Source organism: Odontomachus brunneus, unplaced genomic scaffold (assembly GCF_010583005.1).
Source record: "Odontomachus brunneus isolate Ranch 3 - 2012 unplaced genomic scaffold, Obru_v1 Obru_scaffold_041, whole genome shotgun sequence".
NCBI lineage: Eukaryota > Metazoa > Arthropoda > Insecta > Hymenoptera > Formicidae > Odontomachus > Odontomachus brunneus.
Genome location: NW_022639491.1, coordinates 1,257,800 through 1,272,093, shown reverse-complemented (window position 1 = coordinate 1,272,093; position 14,294 = coordinate 1,257,800). Strand labels below are relative to the sequence as shown.

The 14,294-nt window shown below is 43.9% G+C and overlaps 1 protein-coding gene across 3 annotated transcripts in view; it reads right to left on the bottom strand.

The window, feature by feature from the left end:
- Positions 1 to 4,819: 4,819 nt before the first annotated feature.
- Positions 4,820 to 14,294, bottom strand: part of LOC116844379 — a 69,664-nt gene continuing 60,189 nt past the window's right edge. For 2 of the 3 annotated variants that reach the window (XM_032815824.1, XM_032815825.1), the window contains exons 4-6: positions 11,494 to 11,825; positions 10,233 to 10,507; positions 5,859 to 9,526 (exon numbers count right to left, since the gene is read on the bottom strand). In XM_032815824.1, coding sequence (XP_032671715.1) covers positions 8,785 to 9,526; positions 10,233 to 10,507; positions 11,494 to 11,825 — 1,349 coding nt within the window. In that variant the 3' untranslated portion in view covers positions 5,859 to 8,784. Of the gene's footprint in view, positions 5,066 to 5,858; positions 9,527 to 10,232; positions 10,508 to 11,493; positions 11,826 to 14,294 lie in introns of those variants that run through there. The other variant, XM_032815826.1, reaches the window with a different exon arrangement.

Genomic DNA, 14,294 nt, shown 5'->3' with positions numbered 1-14,294 from the left:
GAGAGAGAGAGAGAGAGAGAGAGAGAGAGAGAGAGAGAGAGAGAGAGAAAGAGAGAGAGACAGAGAGAGAGACAGAGGTGGGCGATCGCGCGAGGGACGAAAAAGATACGGCGAGAAAGAAATACAAAGTTTTGTATATTGTGACAGATTGGACAGGTAGAGAGTTGGTCTAATTGACTCGTTCTGCTTCTTTATTTTTTTCCCCCCTTCGCCCTGTCGAGCGCGCAGGCAAGCCGAGCGCAGGCCGTTTTAATGCGCGACCGGCCTATTGATGACTCTTCGTTTAATCTCGCTCCGTTCTGCGTTCTCGCATAAAGGGCGCTCGTTCATCACCCGGAGATTATGATAGGAGCCGAGCTGAATGAAGACATTACGCATGCGATAGCTCAAGGATCCGTCCCGACGTATCCGGCCGCTCTACATATAATCCTTTTATACCCTCGTTCGCGGGAAAGACGCGCTCGCAGCGCTACGGATTTAATCCCATCGCGGGCGCGTGACAGTTCGGATTCGCGTTCGGATCTGAACGCGCCTCGCGATTCTTTTTCACTCGGTTAGATTTAATCCCCGCCGTATCTCTCGGGGCGACACTCGATTACACGAACATTATAACGCAGTGGCGTTTCTATTTCAGTCGTGAAAGCGTTTCGATCGTCTAACGATGTTCTTTGACCGCCGGCGTCTTTTGCTTATACTGAAAGTGCAAGTTTGCGTATCAAAATTCCCACGAGGAGATTTCGACTCGATTCTCATCGTTGTTATGCGCGCCACGCGTCGGAATATCGTGTTTGTTCTTCGCGCCTTAAATTACTGGCAAAAGAACTTATGAAAGTGTCTCTTACTAATTTTTATAAGTTTAACCTTTAGAGTACGGAGCAGAGCGCGGAGATGAACACTCCATATGGAGCCGATGTTCATGATTGCTCTTGTTTTGAACAAATATCAGGTAACAATCCTTTGTTATTTTATATTTTAATTTTAATTGTGGACCGAGTTTCAAATTTGAGTTAAACATGGCTTATTAATATATTAAAAGAGTAAAGTTAAAGTAAGCAATGTAATAGAAATGACGCATAATTAGGACCTTATATGCTCGGCCAAAGCGGTTTTCGCTGATCAAATGTATATTCACAGTACTCTGATCAAATATATACTCACAGTACTCCAAGGATTAAGATACATTGTGGAGGAGCTAAAAATAAATGACGTCGACACAAAAATTGTTTTTTTAGCTGCCCAAAAACATGTCCCAAATCCATCAGAATCAGTGGGGGACTTTTGCTTATACTGAAAGTTTGCGTATCAAAATTCCCACGAGGAAATTTCGACTCGATTCTCATCGTTGTTATGCGCGCCACGCGTCGGAATATCGTGTTTGTTCTTCGCGCCTTAAATTACTGGCAAAAGAACTTATGAAAGTGTCTCTTACTGATTTTTATAAGTTTACCCTTTAGAGTACGGAGCAGAGCGCGGAGATGAACACTCTATATGGAGCCGATGTTCATCTGATTGCTCTTGTTTTGAACAAATATCAGGTAACAATCCTTTGTTATTTTATATTTTAATTTTAATTGTGGACTTATATGTCCATATGTTTCTATATGTTTCTTTGCAAGATATTGTCAGCGGCAGTTGTATATCTCATAGACAAGGGGGACGAAAAAGGCGAGAAGGTGTAAGAATAGACATCTTCAGATGGAGAAAAAAAGAAAGAATATCTCGCGGTCGCGCCCTCGTCCTTAGGAGGACGAGGGATGACGCCCGCGAAAGATACGCTTAGAAAGAACGAGAGAGAAACGTTGTAGACGAGACGAAGGGAAGACGAAGGAGGGCCGGCAAGCGAATTATTTGCATTTTAATTTGCATATTAAAACATGCCTCCTCGATCGGAGTCGACCCGGGTCTGCGAAATACGATACCCCCGCGTTGCTCCGTGTCCGTCGCATTAGCGTTGTAAAGCTGAGTTACACACGACCGCAAAAGCAACCCGACGGCCCTGAAACCGTTCACGCATGCCGATCTTGAAATATGCACCCGTGGACCCCAAGATCGCCGGATCTCGATAGCGTCCCGTCGTTCTCTCGATCGATCTGCGCCGTGTGCGCGTCCTCCTCCTCCTCCTCCTCCTCCTCCTCCTCTCTTCCTCGCGCGCGGTATTTGCCCAGCGCCCGATAGCGCGCGATACTAATAATTACGGTAATAATAGCGTCTCGGAGAGACATGAGATGACCGCCGCGCCCGGCGCTATCGCGTTTTTTAATCCGTCTACTTTCGCATCGCGTTAACCCACATTTCAGTCTCGCGCTGTGCGCCGTCAATTTTCCGCGACGACGACGACGACGACGACTATCACCATCAAGACATCGTTCGTCTCACTCGTGTCGCGCTTTATGTTATTACCGTATACGTTGTTTCAACGCGAGAGAATGTGGTCCATCGCGCTTAGCGAAATTAATTCCGACCGTGTCCTAAAGCGATAGACGTTAATGTTGTCATACATATTCATGGAATCTCGAGAAGAAAAGTACCTTCGTCCTTCGAAGCGAAAGAGTGCTCCCCGACTCTGGTAATGTTTCTCATCGTTATGACACGCAGCTCTTGTCGACGCGCCGGCCTCCGCCGTGAACTCCCTCGGGTCGCGCGGTAAAAATCGTCGTCGCGTTTTCCCTGGCATTGTCGGGATCCTCGAGCGTCTCTTTGCAGATGCACGCGGCGAGAATGATGCATGCAACGGTCACGTGCGCGAGCGAAAGAGAAAGAGAGAAAGAGAGAACATGCGGAGAGCGCATTGCACGACGTGACCGTCGAAGGGAGAACACCTTTCCGCTTCCCCGCGGCTCCCCGTTATTATCGTTGTTTCGAGCCGTTAATATTAATGGACGTAAATGCGTGTTGCCGTGCTCGGCAGAGAAATAAAGAGGGACAAGGGAGGACAGCGGAGGTGGACGCGCGACGGGGGTTGTGCCGAGGGCAGAGAGACGGCAAGAGAGGTCCGTAAGGGAGGCCGTTGTCTGGCCCCTCCTTCCCCTCATCTCTTGAAGCCTCCTTCACTTGGCTATAATTGAATAGACGCAGCTGTGCGTACGTACTGCGTGTGCTCGTAAAACATTAATGACCAATAGTCGGCGCAAGCGCCGACGATCGTTTCGTATTATTATTTCTTTAAGCCAGAGAGGCGGCCGCGGTGTGTTTAGCCGCGAATTTTCTATGTTTCTGATCTTGTGTAGGTGAGCTACGGCTCATAGGTAGTTTATACCTAGCTTATGTGAGGTAGGAAAGGATAGGATGTGTATGTACGATACATAAACGTTCAATAATTCAGTAAACATTAATTGGTGAAGGTATTTTCAATGGGTAGAACAACACTTTTATGAAAATACTTTTATTTCTTCGTAATCTCTTTGTTATTTATTTTTTCATCATTGGGAATGTATATATGTTAAATATATACATATATATACATATATATTTAACATATATATATATATATATATATATATATATATATTTATATATATTTTTTTAATTATATATATATATTATTAAAAAAAAATATATATATATACATATATATTAATATATATATATATATATATTATTAAAAAAATATATATAAATATATATATATATATATATATATTAATATATATATATATATATATATATATATATATATATATATATATTAAAAAAGTAAACACCGTTGTGAAGAGAATTAAAATATTTTTGAAATGATATATTATTTGACTCCTATTGCTGTTTAAGATTGTTTTGGGGGTAACTCTAATTAAGGGGATGAAGAGATATAGTTAAATTTATCATAATCATATAGCCCCCCTTAACAATATTGACAGGATGTCGACACAATGTGTGTCGACAGAAAAATCAATTAGCTACTTAGAATAATCGGGGTGAAAAGTTTTTATTAGCAGACATACACACATCTGGGAATATATGATGTATTATTATCCGCGTTTTGGCGTCTCGCGTCCTTCGTCTACGTGTTTCTCGGTGCAGCATTTTATTCCTAGCTACACTATTATGAAACTCCGGATGCTGGCTTGTGGCATTAATCCTTGTGTAGATTTGGATCGAAAAAATGTGTTAATTAACACGATACCGTCGAGAGTACGATATGTTGAGGACTGACGAAACGTTTGGTATAACGTAATACTCGGTAACGCAAAAACACGCGTCAAGCGACAATAGCAAAACAATCAGTGAAAAAGAATTACACTGTTTCGCGTCTGTCGCCAACCGTCAATATCTCACTACTAGGCGCGGCCGAGCAATGAAAACAATCAACGCTATCAAAACACTGCGGACCTTCAAGGCGATCGCGCGTCGCGAATCCTCCCGGAAGTTCTCCCATTGTGTCTCGAGCCGGCGATCGAGCATCACGCGTGCCACAGACTACGTGTATCGGTGCGTTAATCCCGGATGATTAACATATTTTATCGGTTCTTAAAATATTTAAGGCTCCTGGCCCCTCATATTGTCTATCTCTTTTTAATGACGTCAGAAGCGAGAAAATGCATGCTAAAAATTCTTGCGAAATACATTGAAATAAAAATATATCCATAAAGTAACACTTGCAATCGATTATATAAATTTATAAGATATTCCGTGCACTCCCCTTTTGCTCTAACAATCAATAATTTATTGTAAATTAATTTGAATAGAAATAGGCGAAGAAATAGGTTATGAAGATGAATTGTATGTCACGTTAATTTACGACAAATTAATGATTGTTAGAGCAAAAGGGGAGTGCATGGAATATCTTACAAATTTGTTTAATCGATTGCAAATATTACTTTATGGGTATATATTTTTATTTTAACGTATTTCGCAAGAATTTTTAGCATGTATTTTTTCGCTTCTGACATCATTAAAAAGAGATAATGACGAGACAGTGCGAGGGGCCAAGAGCCTTAATCAGGCTCTCGTCGGCATCGCGTTATTTAACACGTATATCTTTCGTCGAATCGTATCTACGCGAGTGTCAGTGTCATCGTCACGACGGAGCAGTCAGGACGTTAAGTCGAGAAGTCACGACGAGGAGCATCTGAAAGAGAGAATGCAGGTAACAATACATTATATATATTCCCAAAAATTGTCAAATTATTTATTATACAAGAGGTTTCCGTTTTTAACGGACACTTGGCGTACTTAACAAACAAAAAAATGTTTCGAGTCAAAATTGAAGCCGGCATTCGTAGCCTGCCATTATTTAACAAATAACTGTAGCTTCATCAATCTCAAATTGTTCGTCAACCTATATATGCATTTATTACGTTATCTTTGGAAATAAATATATATAAATTTACAAGAAATACTTTGATTCAAGTAGCAAAATAACAGACTATGAACACGAATCTGTAATTGATTATGTTCTAAATTAAAGATGCTAAATTATTTATAGCTGTGAATACCGGCCTTAAAATTGAATATAAATCTTACAAGTGTTTATTTCTACATTTAATAATGTTTCTTAGTCCACGAACCAAATTTTTATTTTTTTCTATAGAGTCGCAAAATAGATGCTACAATAAATCATGTGTATTATAGATTCAGCACTCTCATTTCTCGAAGTAAACCAATGAAAATTGAACGAGTCGCGTGCATTGAGATGCATTGGTCCGCGAATATCTGTAGTATCTCTAGTTGGAATTCAATCAAATTTAAATCAGCCTCAGAATTTTCACGGGACGTCAATCGTGTTAAGCCGTCGAGAGTCACTTACCTGCGTGATCGTGCCTCAAGGTAAAGGCAATTTCACTGTGTAATGTACACGAGGATGCCGACAGGAGGAGGAGGAGAGGAAGGAGGCGGAGGGTACATTTTACGGCGACGTACTCTTCGTCGTAGAAACGTTTCGTCTTTATTTCCACTTTGCAACGACTTCATTCAAATATACACAAAACCTACAAATATTACATCGTCATTGCGCGCTCGCGCGCGATTGGAGCGGTCGGGCGCCGAAGAGAGACGTTGGATTAGAGTTAGAGAAAATTATAGGATCGTTGGCGAACGCGAGAGTCCCGCGGTTCCCTCGCGTCCTCCCGCGGGTATTTCCCATTAGACGGTCCCGTCTCTTTCCCTCGATTTTTGCGCCCTTCCTTCATCATCCTCGCTTAGCCAAGCGAGCGAGCGAGCGAGCGAGCGAGTACGCGCGCATCGTCATGCGAAAGGACGAGAGAAAGAGGAACGGCGATGGGGAGAGCGAGGGAGAAAGGCCGAGGAGATATCCCGGTTTCCTCGAAGCGTTTCGTACCTGCTACGTACCGGCGAGGTTTGTAATCACGCGTTTAACAGCCAATCGCGAGGCGTCACGCAATCGCGGGGCGAGAGAGCGCGCGCGCGAAACTTCGGGGTCATCGTACACGAAAAGGCAAGCAAACGCCGCGAAGCATGACGAACTAATGGATTAATCGTCGCAAAGCATCGCTCCGGTCGATAGCTCGAGCTCACGGGTTGCACGGCCGAGTCGCGCTTCCGTCGTCCGTATCCCAACGATCCCGACGATGACCTAGACCTCTGAAGGACGCCCGTGATTTCCTCTTCCTGGAAGGCCCGCCGGCCGGCTAGTTTACATTCTACCGTCGATTTTCTCGCGACCGCGCTGCCGGATTATGGCGTGCCCCGCGCGCGTCTTCCGGACGTGTCCGGAAAGTTTAGATCGACCCGTTCAACGACTCGCGTCACGTTGTCCACGTCGTATGACTCGACGTGACCGCGTGTACCACCGTCGCCCGCTCGGTTAGGAAACTTCTCCCGCTCTCGTCGTATTCTTGCATCGAAACGCGTCACAGATTCGACACGCGTGGCAAAACTATAACGAGAAATTACAGAGTCACGTTGTGAATCGATTGAAAGTGGCGTTCCGGTTCGCAAATTTTGAGGTCGCGAAAGCATTTCGCGCCAGTTGAAAGTGTTCTCCGCAATCGAAGCACCTGCGACGATAGAAAGAAAGATCTCGGTTTCGTCTGGCGATTTGATTAACCCTTTGAAGCATAGAACTTTCCAAATTCAAATTTCAGATTCTAATAGAATATTCATGTCACATGTCTAGAACGACAACCCAAGAGATCGTTCCTTTTGAAATTAATTTTTTTCTATTTTTACCAAAACCAAACTGAAGCGAATACTACGAGTAATACAAAAACTAATAGAGTGCATCACTATGCTGAGCGGTAGTTTTATTGTGAGATCACTATTCCTGAAGCTATGATTTGGTTCTGATATCATGGTGAAACCACTGTGTTCCAGAGTTGATCAAAGAGCCTTAGACGATAGAAAAATCTCAATTTGAAATCGATTTAAGACAAAGATACCAATTCCCGGACACGTACCTACTCCTGAATATTCTGATTATATTGATCTTTAAACACAAATATTTAAACGTTTAATATATAGAATATATATATTTTTGTTGTTGAAAGTTTAGATATTAGTATTTGAAGACTAAAACACTAAAAATGTCCAGTATTAAGTACTGGCGGAAACGAAAGAGTAAGAAAGAGTATCAAGTATCTAATAACACTTTCATCCTTTTGAAGAGTTCCGAAACTCTTCTTTGTGTAAAGAAAAGAATTTAGGTAAAACGTTATTAGACATCATTTCCATCAAGGTGGACATTCAGTATTAGGTGCCTGGGCATTGGCACTTTTGCCTTCATTAGTCCGTCGTGACGATCCCGCGCTCGTCACTTGAGTCGAATGCACCTCCTCGACACGTTTTTCACGGCGTGTTGGTCGGGCCAGCGGATATTTTCCGAGTGAAGTTAATTCGCGTTTTTTCGACATCAATGTCACTCAACGGCCGTGGCCGAGGTAATCGCGGAGGCCGCTACTATTAACACGCCTCTCGCGAGACGACAGATTCTCTAATGACGGAAGCCACGGAGAGATGCGGCCTCTGCGTGCTATCCCCGGCGTGCCCCGCTACATCCGCTGCAGCAGCAGCAGCATGCACCGGGGCCCGTAATTACGGGATCATTTTCCTCGGTCAACAGCCTTGTAAATCATCCCGCGCGCTCACGCTCGCGAACTCGCGAGTGCGGGTCCACGGTATCCTCCCGGTGGTGGATGTCCGCGTTCGCGTCGGCGACTCCTCGACGCCCGGATCCTCCGGCGGCAGCGAAAGAAACCGCCGCCGCGGAGCAATTTCCTTGGCGAGCCGTAAATCCCGATCCTCATCGACTCGCGCGCTTGCTCTCTCTCTCTCTCTCTCTCTCTCTCCCTCTTTCTCTCGCTTGCGGATGCGATCGATACATCGCTTCCGTCTCTTCGCGTTTCTTCTTCGTGCCGGAAAGCGCGCCTCTTGCCTGTCTCCCTCCTAATAATACAACGAACGAGAGAATCGACGGCCACTTGGAAGAACAGTTTTCAATTTGACGCGCGTACGAAAGTAAAATGAGTTCTTGATAGATAAGAAACTCGGTCTCTCTTCCTCCCGGTGATTTTTGCCGCTGAAAAAGGAATTCATCGAGTACCGGCTCGATTATTCGATCGTCAGAGGGAAAGAAAGGTAAAAAGAGAGAGGAGAGAGAGAGAAAGAGACGCCTTCTCGAACGACACGCTCACAAGACAAACGTTTGCCGGTACCACTCGCACCTGTAGGCGTGTTTATCGATATCCGCGACCGCGTCGAGGAACTCCCGCGACCTCTCGACCCCTCGCACGTCACGTCATTTGTTCCGGTCGACCCCGGGGCCAGTTACTATCGATCGCGCGGCGATTCCCCAGCGCGGATGTCGGCTCCGTGGAAGGAGGCGTGTGTACCTCAGCACACAGTGTTGTAAATGCCTTCCTCGTCGTCGCCGTCGCCGTCGCCGCCGGTGCTCGCCGACACGTCGGACGAATGGGACAACGCGAGCTTCACGTAACCGCGATCCCGCTCCCTCGTACCTTGATTCTTTCCCAGCGGCTTCTCCACGGGAGAGTCTCGGGACGATGGACTGCCGTCGCCGCTGCCCAGCTCGCAGATTTCGGCGTAGATCTCTTCCGGCTTCGGCGGCGGCGTGGGTGGCAACGGCGTTAGGCTATCTCTCACTTTGGAGTACGGAGGATCCATGTCCGGACTGTTGCCAGTTTGAACCTCGAGCACGCTCGTCGAAATGGAGCGTTGCACCTGCTGCCTGGACGACGGCGACGCTTGACCGGTCAGGTTCGTGTCGGACTCCAGGCTGGCGTAGCGCTCCGGCGATCTCATGCCGATCTCCGGTCGCACCGCGAACGTGAAAGACGCCGATTTCTTGGCCGGGTTTCTGCTCTTGCCACCCTGCGCTATCCTCGAGATCCTGTCGAGGAAGCTGTGGTTGTTGCCGGCACTACGGCTGTTGCTACGGTCGCGTATCGTCGTCCGCTTGATGTGCTCTAAGCCCTCTTTCAGGCTCTGTAGGATCGGTTTCGCCTCCGGCTTCGTTTTTATCTCCTTCAGGTGCAGCTCCTTCAGCTGACCGTTGTTGGCCGCAGGTTTTGGGGGGGCGACTCGTGGCTCGGTAGCTCGCTGATCTAGGGCTCTTCTACAAACCGGCAGCAAAAGTACGTGATCATATCTATGTTATTCTACATCGTACACGAATGTCGGCCATTTCAGGAATGGGGATGAGCTTAAGTAGAAAGATTTTCAGGTAAAACTAGTCACTAGTGAGAAACTGATTAGTTTTTACTGGCTAGAATTTATTAGATAGTAATTATTCCGAAACTGAACCGGAAATAACTGACCATTGTTCCTTGACCAATTACTGGTTAGAAACTGGTAAAGAAAAAATGGTAATTAGAAATGAAGCTACAGTCATCTTAATAATGAATGAATTTATACGTGAAAAGACTCTACCTTCTGAAACACGAGTTTCACATTATTTTTTATATTTAATCATAAGATATAGTACTTTACAATGTGAATCAAACGATGAAAAGTATTTAAATTTGCGAAAAATGCTTGACTAGAACCTTGTAAAAAAGTGGTTAAAAATTGGTCAGAACTGACTTCGTTTAGTTACTTTTATCGTCCAGTTACTGGTGAAACAAGTTTCGCTTAAATTAGCCAGAAATTAGCTAGTAACCAAGGTTTCTGAGCAGTTTCTGGCCCAGAAAGAGGTCGTTTTTTCTATTTGGAAAACTGATTAAAACAAAACATTTTCAATCGGGAGCTAATTTCTATTTTTCTATGAAAAATTTTCGGTCCGGATAAGCAATAATTATTACTTCTGCCGTGTAAAATCTTACCTGCAAGCCGAAAGCAATCGTTGCATCTTCGGCGAGGCGAGCAATCTCGCTTCGGAAGGACACCCCAATCGTGCCCTCTTCACTCGGGGCGCGGTTGGGCCGGTAGCGACGAGTTCCAAGAGCTCCGGTACAGTGGAGTTGGGCAAGGGTCTCTCGGGCATTAACGGCACCGCGCAGCCGAGCACTATCGGTCCTCTGGTCGCATTCTCTAACTGCATCAAACCGCTGTAATCTCGTGGCAACGGTATGGGTAGGGGTCCGGCGACTAAGCGCACCTGAGGGTGACACGCGGAGGTCGTTGTCAGGGAAGAGTCACGAGATATATTCTTCGAGATAAAATAACACAAGGGAGATGAGACCATGATACTCTTATGTATTTTGACGCTTTGAAACCGAATCTGATGTCCACTGATTGCTCTATCACGTCACAATTGTTCTTTTTTTACGAAAAATAGCTCGATTTATCAGTTTCTTTAAAGTCATTTATATGGTCTTATTTTTATTATGCAAACTAGTAAATTAAAAATTATTATCACGTATTCCAATTTATAGAATGATGTACAAGATGTCAGGATTTATATTAACATGATATTTGTATTATTCCTCTCGCATTTTCATTAGCTCTCGGAATTGCCACCTGAGCGGACCACTCGCGATCGGAGCAGCATAGCTGCTATAGCGAAGACACGAGAGGAACTTGTACATATAAATCCTCATATCTTGTACACTATTCTATGAATTAAAATACGTGATAATAATTTTTAATTTACTAGTTTGCATAATAAAAACAGGATCATAAATGGTTTAAAAAAAAATGATAAATTGAGCTATTTTTCGTAAAAAAAAATGGTGACGTAATGGGGCAATTTGGACATCAGATTCGGTTTCAGAGCATCAAGATACATAAGAATACTATGGTGTCATCTCCCGCGCAAACATGACCATTTTTTTATGTACCTGTATAATCAAACAAAATCGTGATATGTACAAATTTTTTGAAAGATCGCCCAGAAAATGCAAATTTGAGAAAGGAAATAGCGACTAAGAGATAATAAAGTTCGACATAAACGTCTCTTGAAATTCACGACTTTACGTAAAATTAATTTGCGTTGAGAATTTTTGTGTTATCATCATATAAAACGATATCAAGCCATCTTGACGTTACGAGAGTGTCGTGGTTGACGAAAGAGAAAGAGAGATAGAGATCGGGATATGCGCGCTGTGTGACATTAATCTCGGGGCGTCGGCGGCGGAACTTTACCCTCAGGGGAAGGTCCCTCCTGGCGAGCTGGTGGACCCTGTAGAGCACCGCGTCGCTGCCGGTGTCGAGACTGCCGCTCTGACAGGTCGCGTAGAACTCGCCTCTGGCCGAGAGCGGCGCGAAGAGCTCGTGTCCGTGAGAGTCCAAGCATTGAGCGTACTGATCTCTCTCCGAGGACCTGGAGCATTTGCCCTCCGGGACCCCGCCGACCGCTCCGGATACGCCATTGGCGACCGGAGCGCGACGGGTGTCCTGGAAGACCGCGGTCAGCCGCAGGACTTCGCCTGCGCGTACCGTCGTCTTCGTGTAGTGGGCTCGCAAGTTGCCGTTTTCTGCGACAGAAATCGACGAAAAGGACGACGTGTATTACGCGAACGCGAGAATTGCCAAGTCGGTGTTATTCATGAAGGAAGTAGATCGAAGGGAAATCGGTCGTTTCTAAACTTTAATCGGCCAAAGTCAACCAATGATCCCCCAATCTGTCTAGGATAGAATTTCCAGGAGGATTAGAGTTTCTTCGTGTAATCCTGAGCGATGTTTACGGAAACGATCCGCGTTAAGACGATTAATCAAGGTTTGTCGTCGAGGCATGAACCCGGTGAAGAATCGCGTCTCTCGCTTGCAATTAATTGGCGCCGGCAAGAAGGGCTTCTCCGACCGACAAAGGCGCTGCGCGCTAGTTAATAACGAACGCGCGGCTAATTAGCTCATTAGCGGTAACTCATTCGTGTATTCGCGTGAACGACACCGACGAGTGGTGTAAAGTAAAGCGTTAAATTGGTAGCGACGTCGAGCTCTCATGGAATAAAAAAAAATCTCGCAGAATAGATCCCGATTACCGTTGATTTATCTAAATCAAACATGAAGCTCGGCAAAAGATTACAATCTACTTACTACCGTCGACTACTCTATCACATTCTTCGCTACCACGGTTCATATGAGACACTACTCTGCATTTCTTTTTTACCAGATCTGTAAATATGAAACCGGAATTTGCCCATAGATGGCCCTAGCTGTCAATGTAGTTACCGTCAAACCGCGTCATTGGCGCCATTTTCTTGTTGACATCTCTGACAAAGATTTTCAACTCACAGCAATACAAGTTTCATACAACAGCATAGTTTGTAATAGCGTTGAACATGTCGAATTTTGTGCCTGGAAACTACGATTTGCGGACAGCAAATTGATTTTCACCATTTGAAGAAAACTGCTGCAGAATCGCATCGAATGCTTGTCGAAGCTTATGGTGAGCATGCTCTTGGTAAATCACAGTGCTTTGAGTGGTTTAAAAAATTCAAAAGTGGCGATTTTGACGTGAGAAACGAAGAACGTGGAAGACCACCGAAAAAGTTTGAAGACAGCGAATTGCAAGCATTGTTGGATGAGGATGATACTCAAACGCAACAACAACTCGCGGATCAATTAAATGTGACACGAGAAGCCGTCTCCATACGTTTGAAAGCCATGGGAAAGATCCAGAAGATGGGAAAATGGGTTCCACATGAACTGAATGAAAGACAGCAGGAAAACCGAAAAACCACTTGCGAAATGCTGCTCGCCAGGTACAAAAGAAAGTCATTTCTCCATCGAATTGTGACTGGCGATGAAAAGTGGATATATTTTGAGAATCCTAAGCGTAAAAGATCATGGGTAACTCCAGGCGAACCATCGACATCGACTGCAAGGCCAAATCGCTATGGACGGAAGACAATGTTCTGTGTTTGGTGGGATCAGAAGGGTGTGATCTATTATGAGCTGCTAAAACCTGGCCAAACCGTTAATACTGAACGCTACCGACAACAAATGATCGATTTGGATCAAGCTTTGCGTGAAAAACGACCAGAATATAAAAAAAGGCAACACAAAGTGATTTTGCTTCATGATAATGCACCATCATACACAGCAAAACTGGTCAAGGAAACGATTGAGGCGTTTAGTTGGGAAATACTTTCGCATACTTACTCACCAAACTTGGCTCCGTCCGATTACTATTTATTTGCATTGATGGGACACGCACTTGCTAAGCAGCGCTTCACTTCTTACGAAAATGTACGAAAATGGCTCGATGACTGGTTTGCCTCAAAAGAGCAACAGTTTTTTTTGGCGTGGTATCCACAAATTGTCAGACAGGTGGGAAAAATGTATAGCTAGCGATGGGCAATACTTCGAATAAAATATTTTTTATCATTTTCATACAATAAATGTGTATTTTCTATACAAAAATTCCGGTCTCATATTTACATACCTGGTACATAATAATATGAAACAATCTGCTCATGTGCATACAGAAAAAATATATATTTGAGTAAATTTTACTTGTTTCAAACATTTCATTAGCTTATATATCTCCAAGCCTGTATGTCACAAATTTATTATTCAAAATACATTCTGAATCCTAATAAGTTTAGCATTTTAATGAAGAACATTAAATTGAAAGAAAAATTTGGTTTACTTATACGTACAGAGTCAATTCTACCTTATTTTCGATACAGTTTTATAATATTCTAAATAGAAGGAATGGATTTTTTTTTCTTTTAAGTACATGATAATGAGCCTGTATGAAGTTAGCCCCCCACTTTTCGAATTTATTAATTTTGACAGTTGTGCTGATTTGTGCTAGGTTTGTGCTACATTGTGCTCGAATTATAAATTTTTAATACGAAAAATGAGCGAGAAAAATGGAAAAAACCGTTTTTTTTGGTAGCCCCCCACTTTTTGATTTTCGAAATTTTTTTTATTGTGCTAGGTTGTGCTAAGTTGTGCTAACATTGTGCTAAAGTATTATCTTCGAAAAATAATCA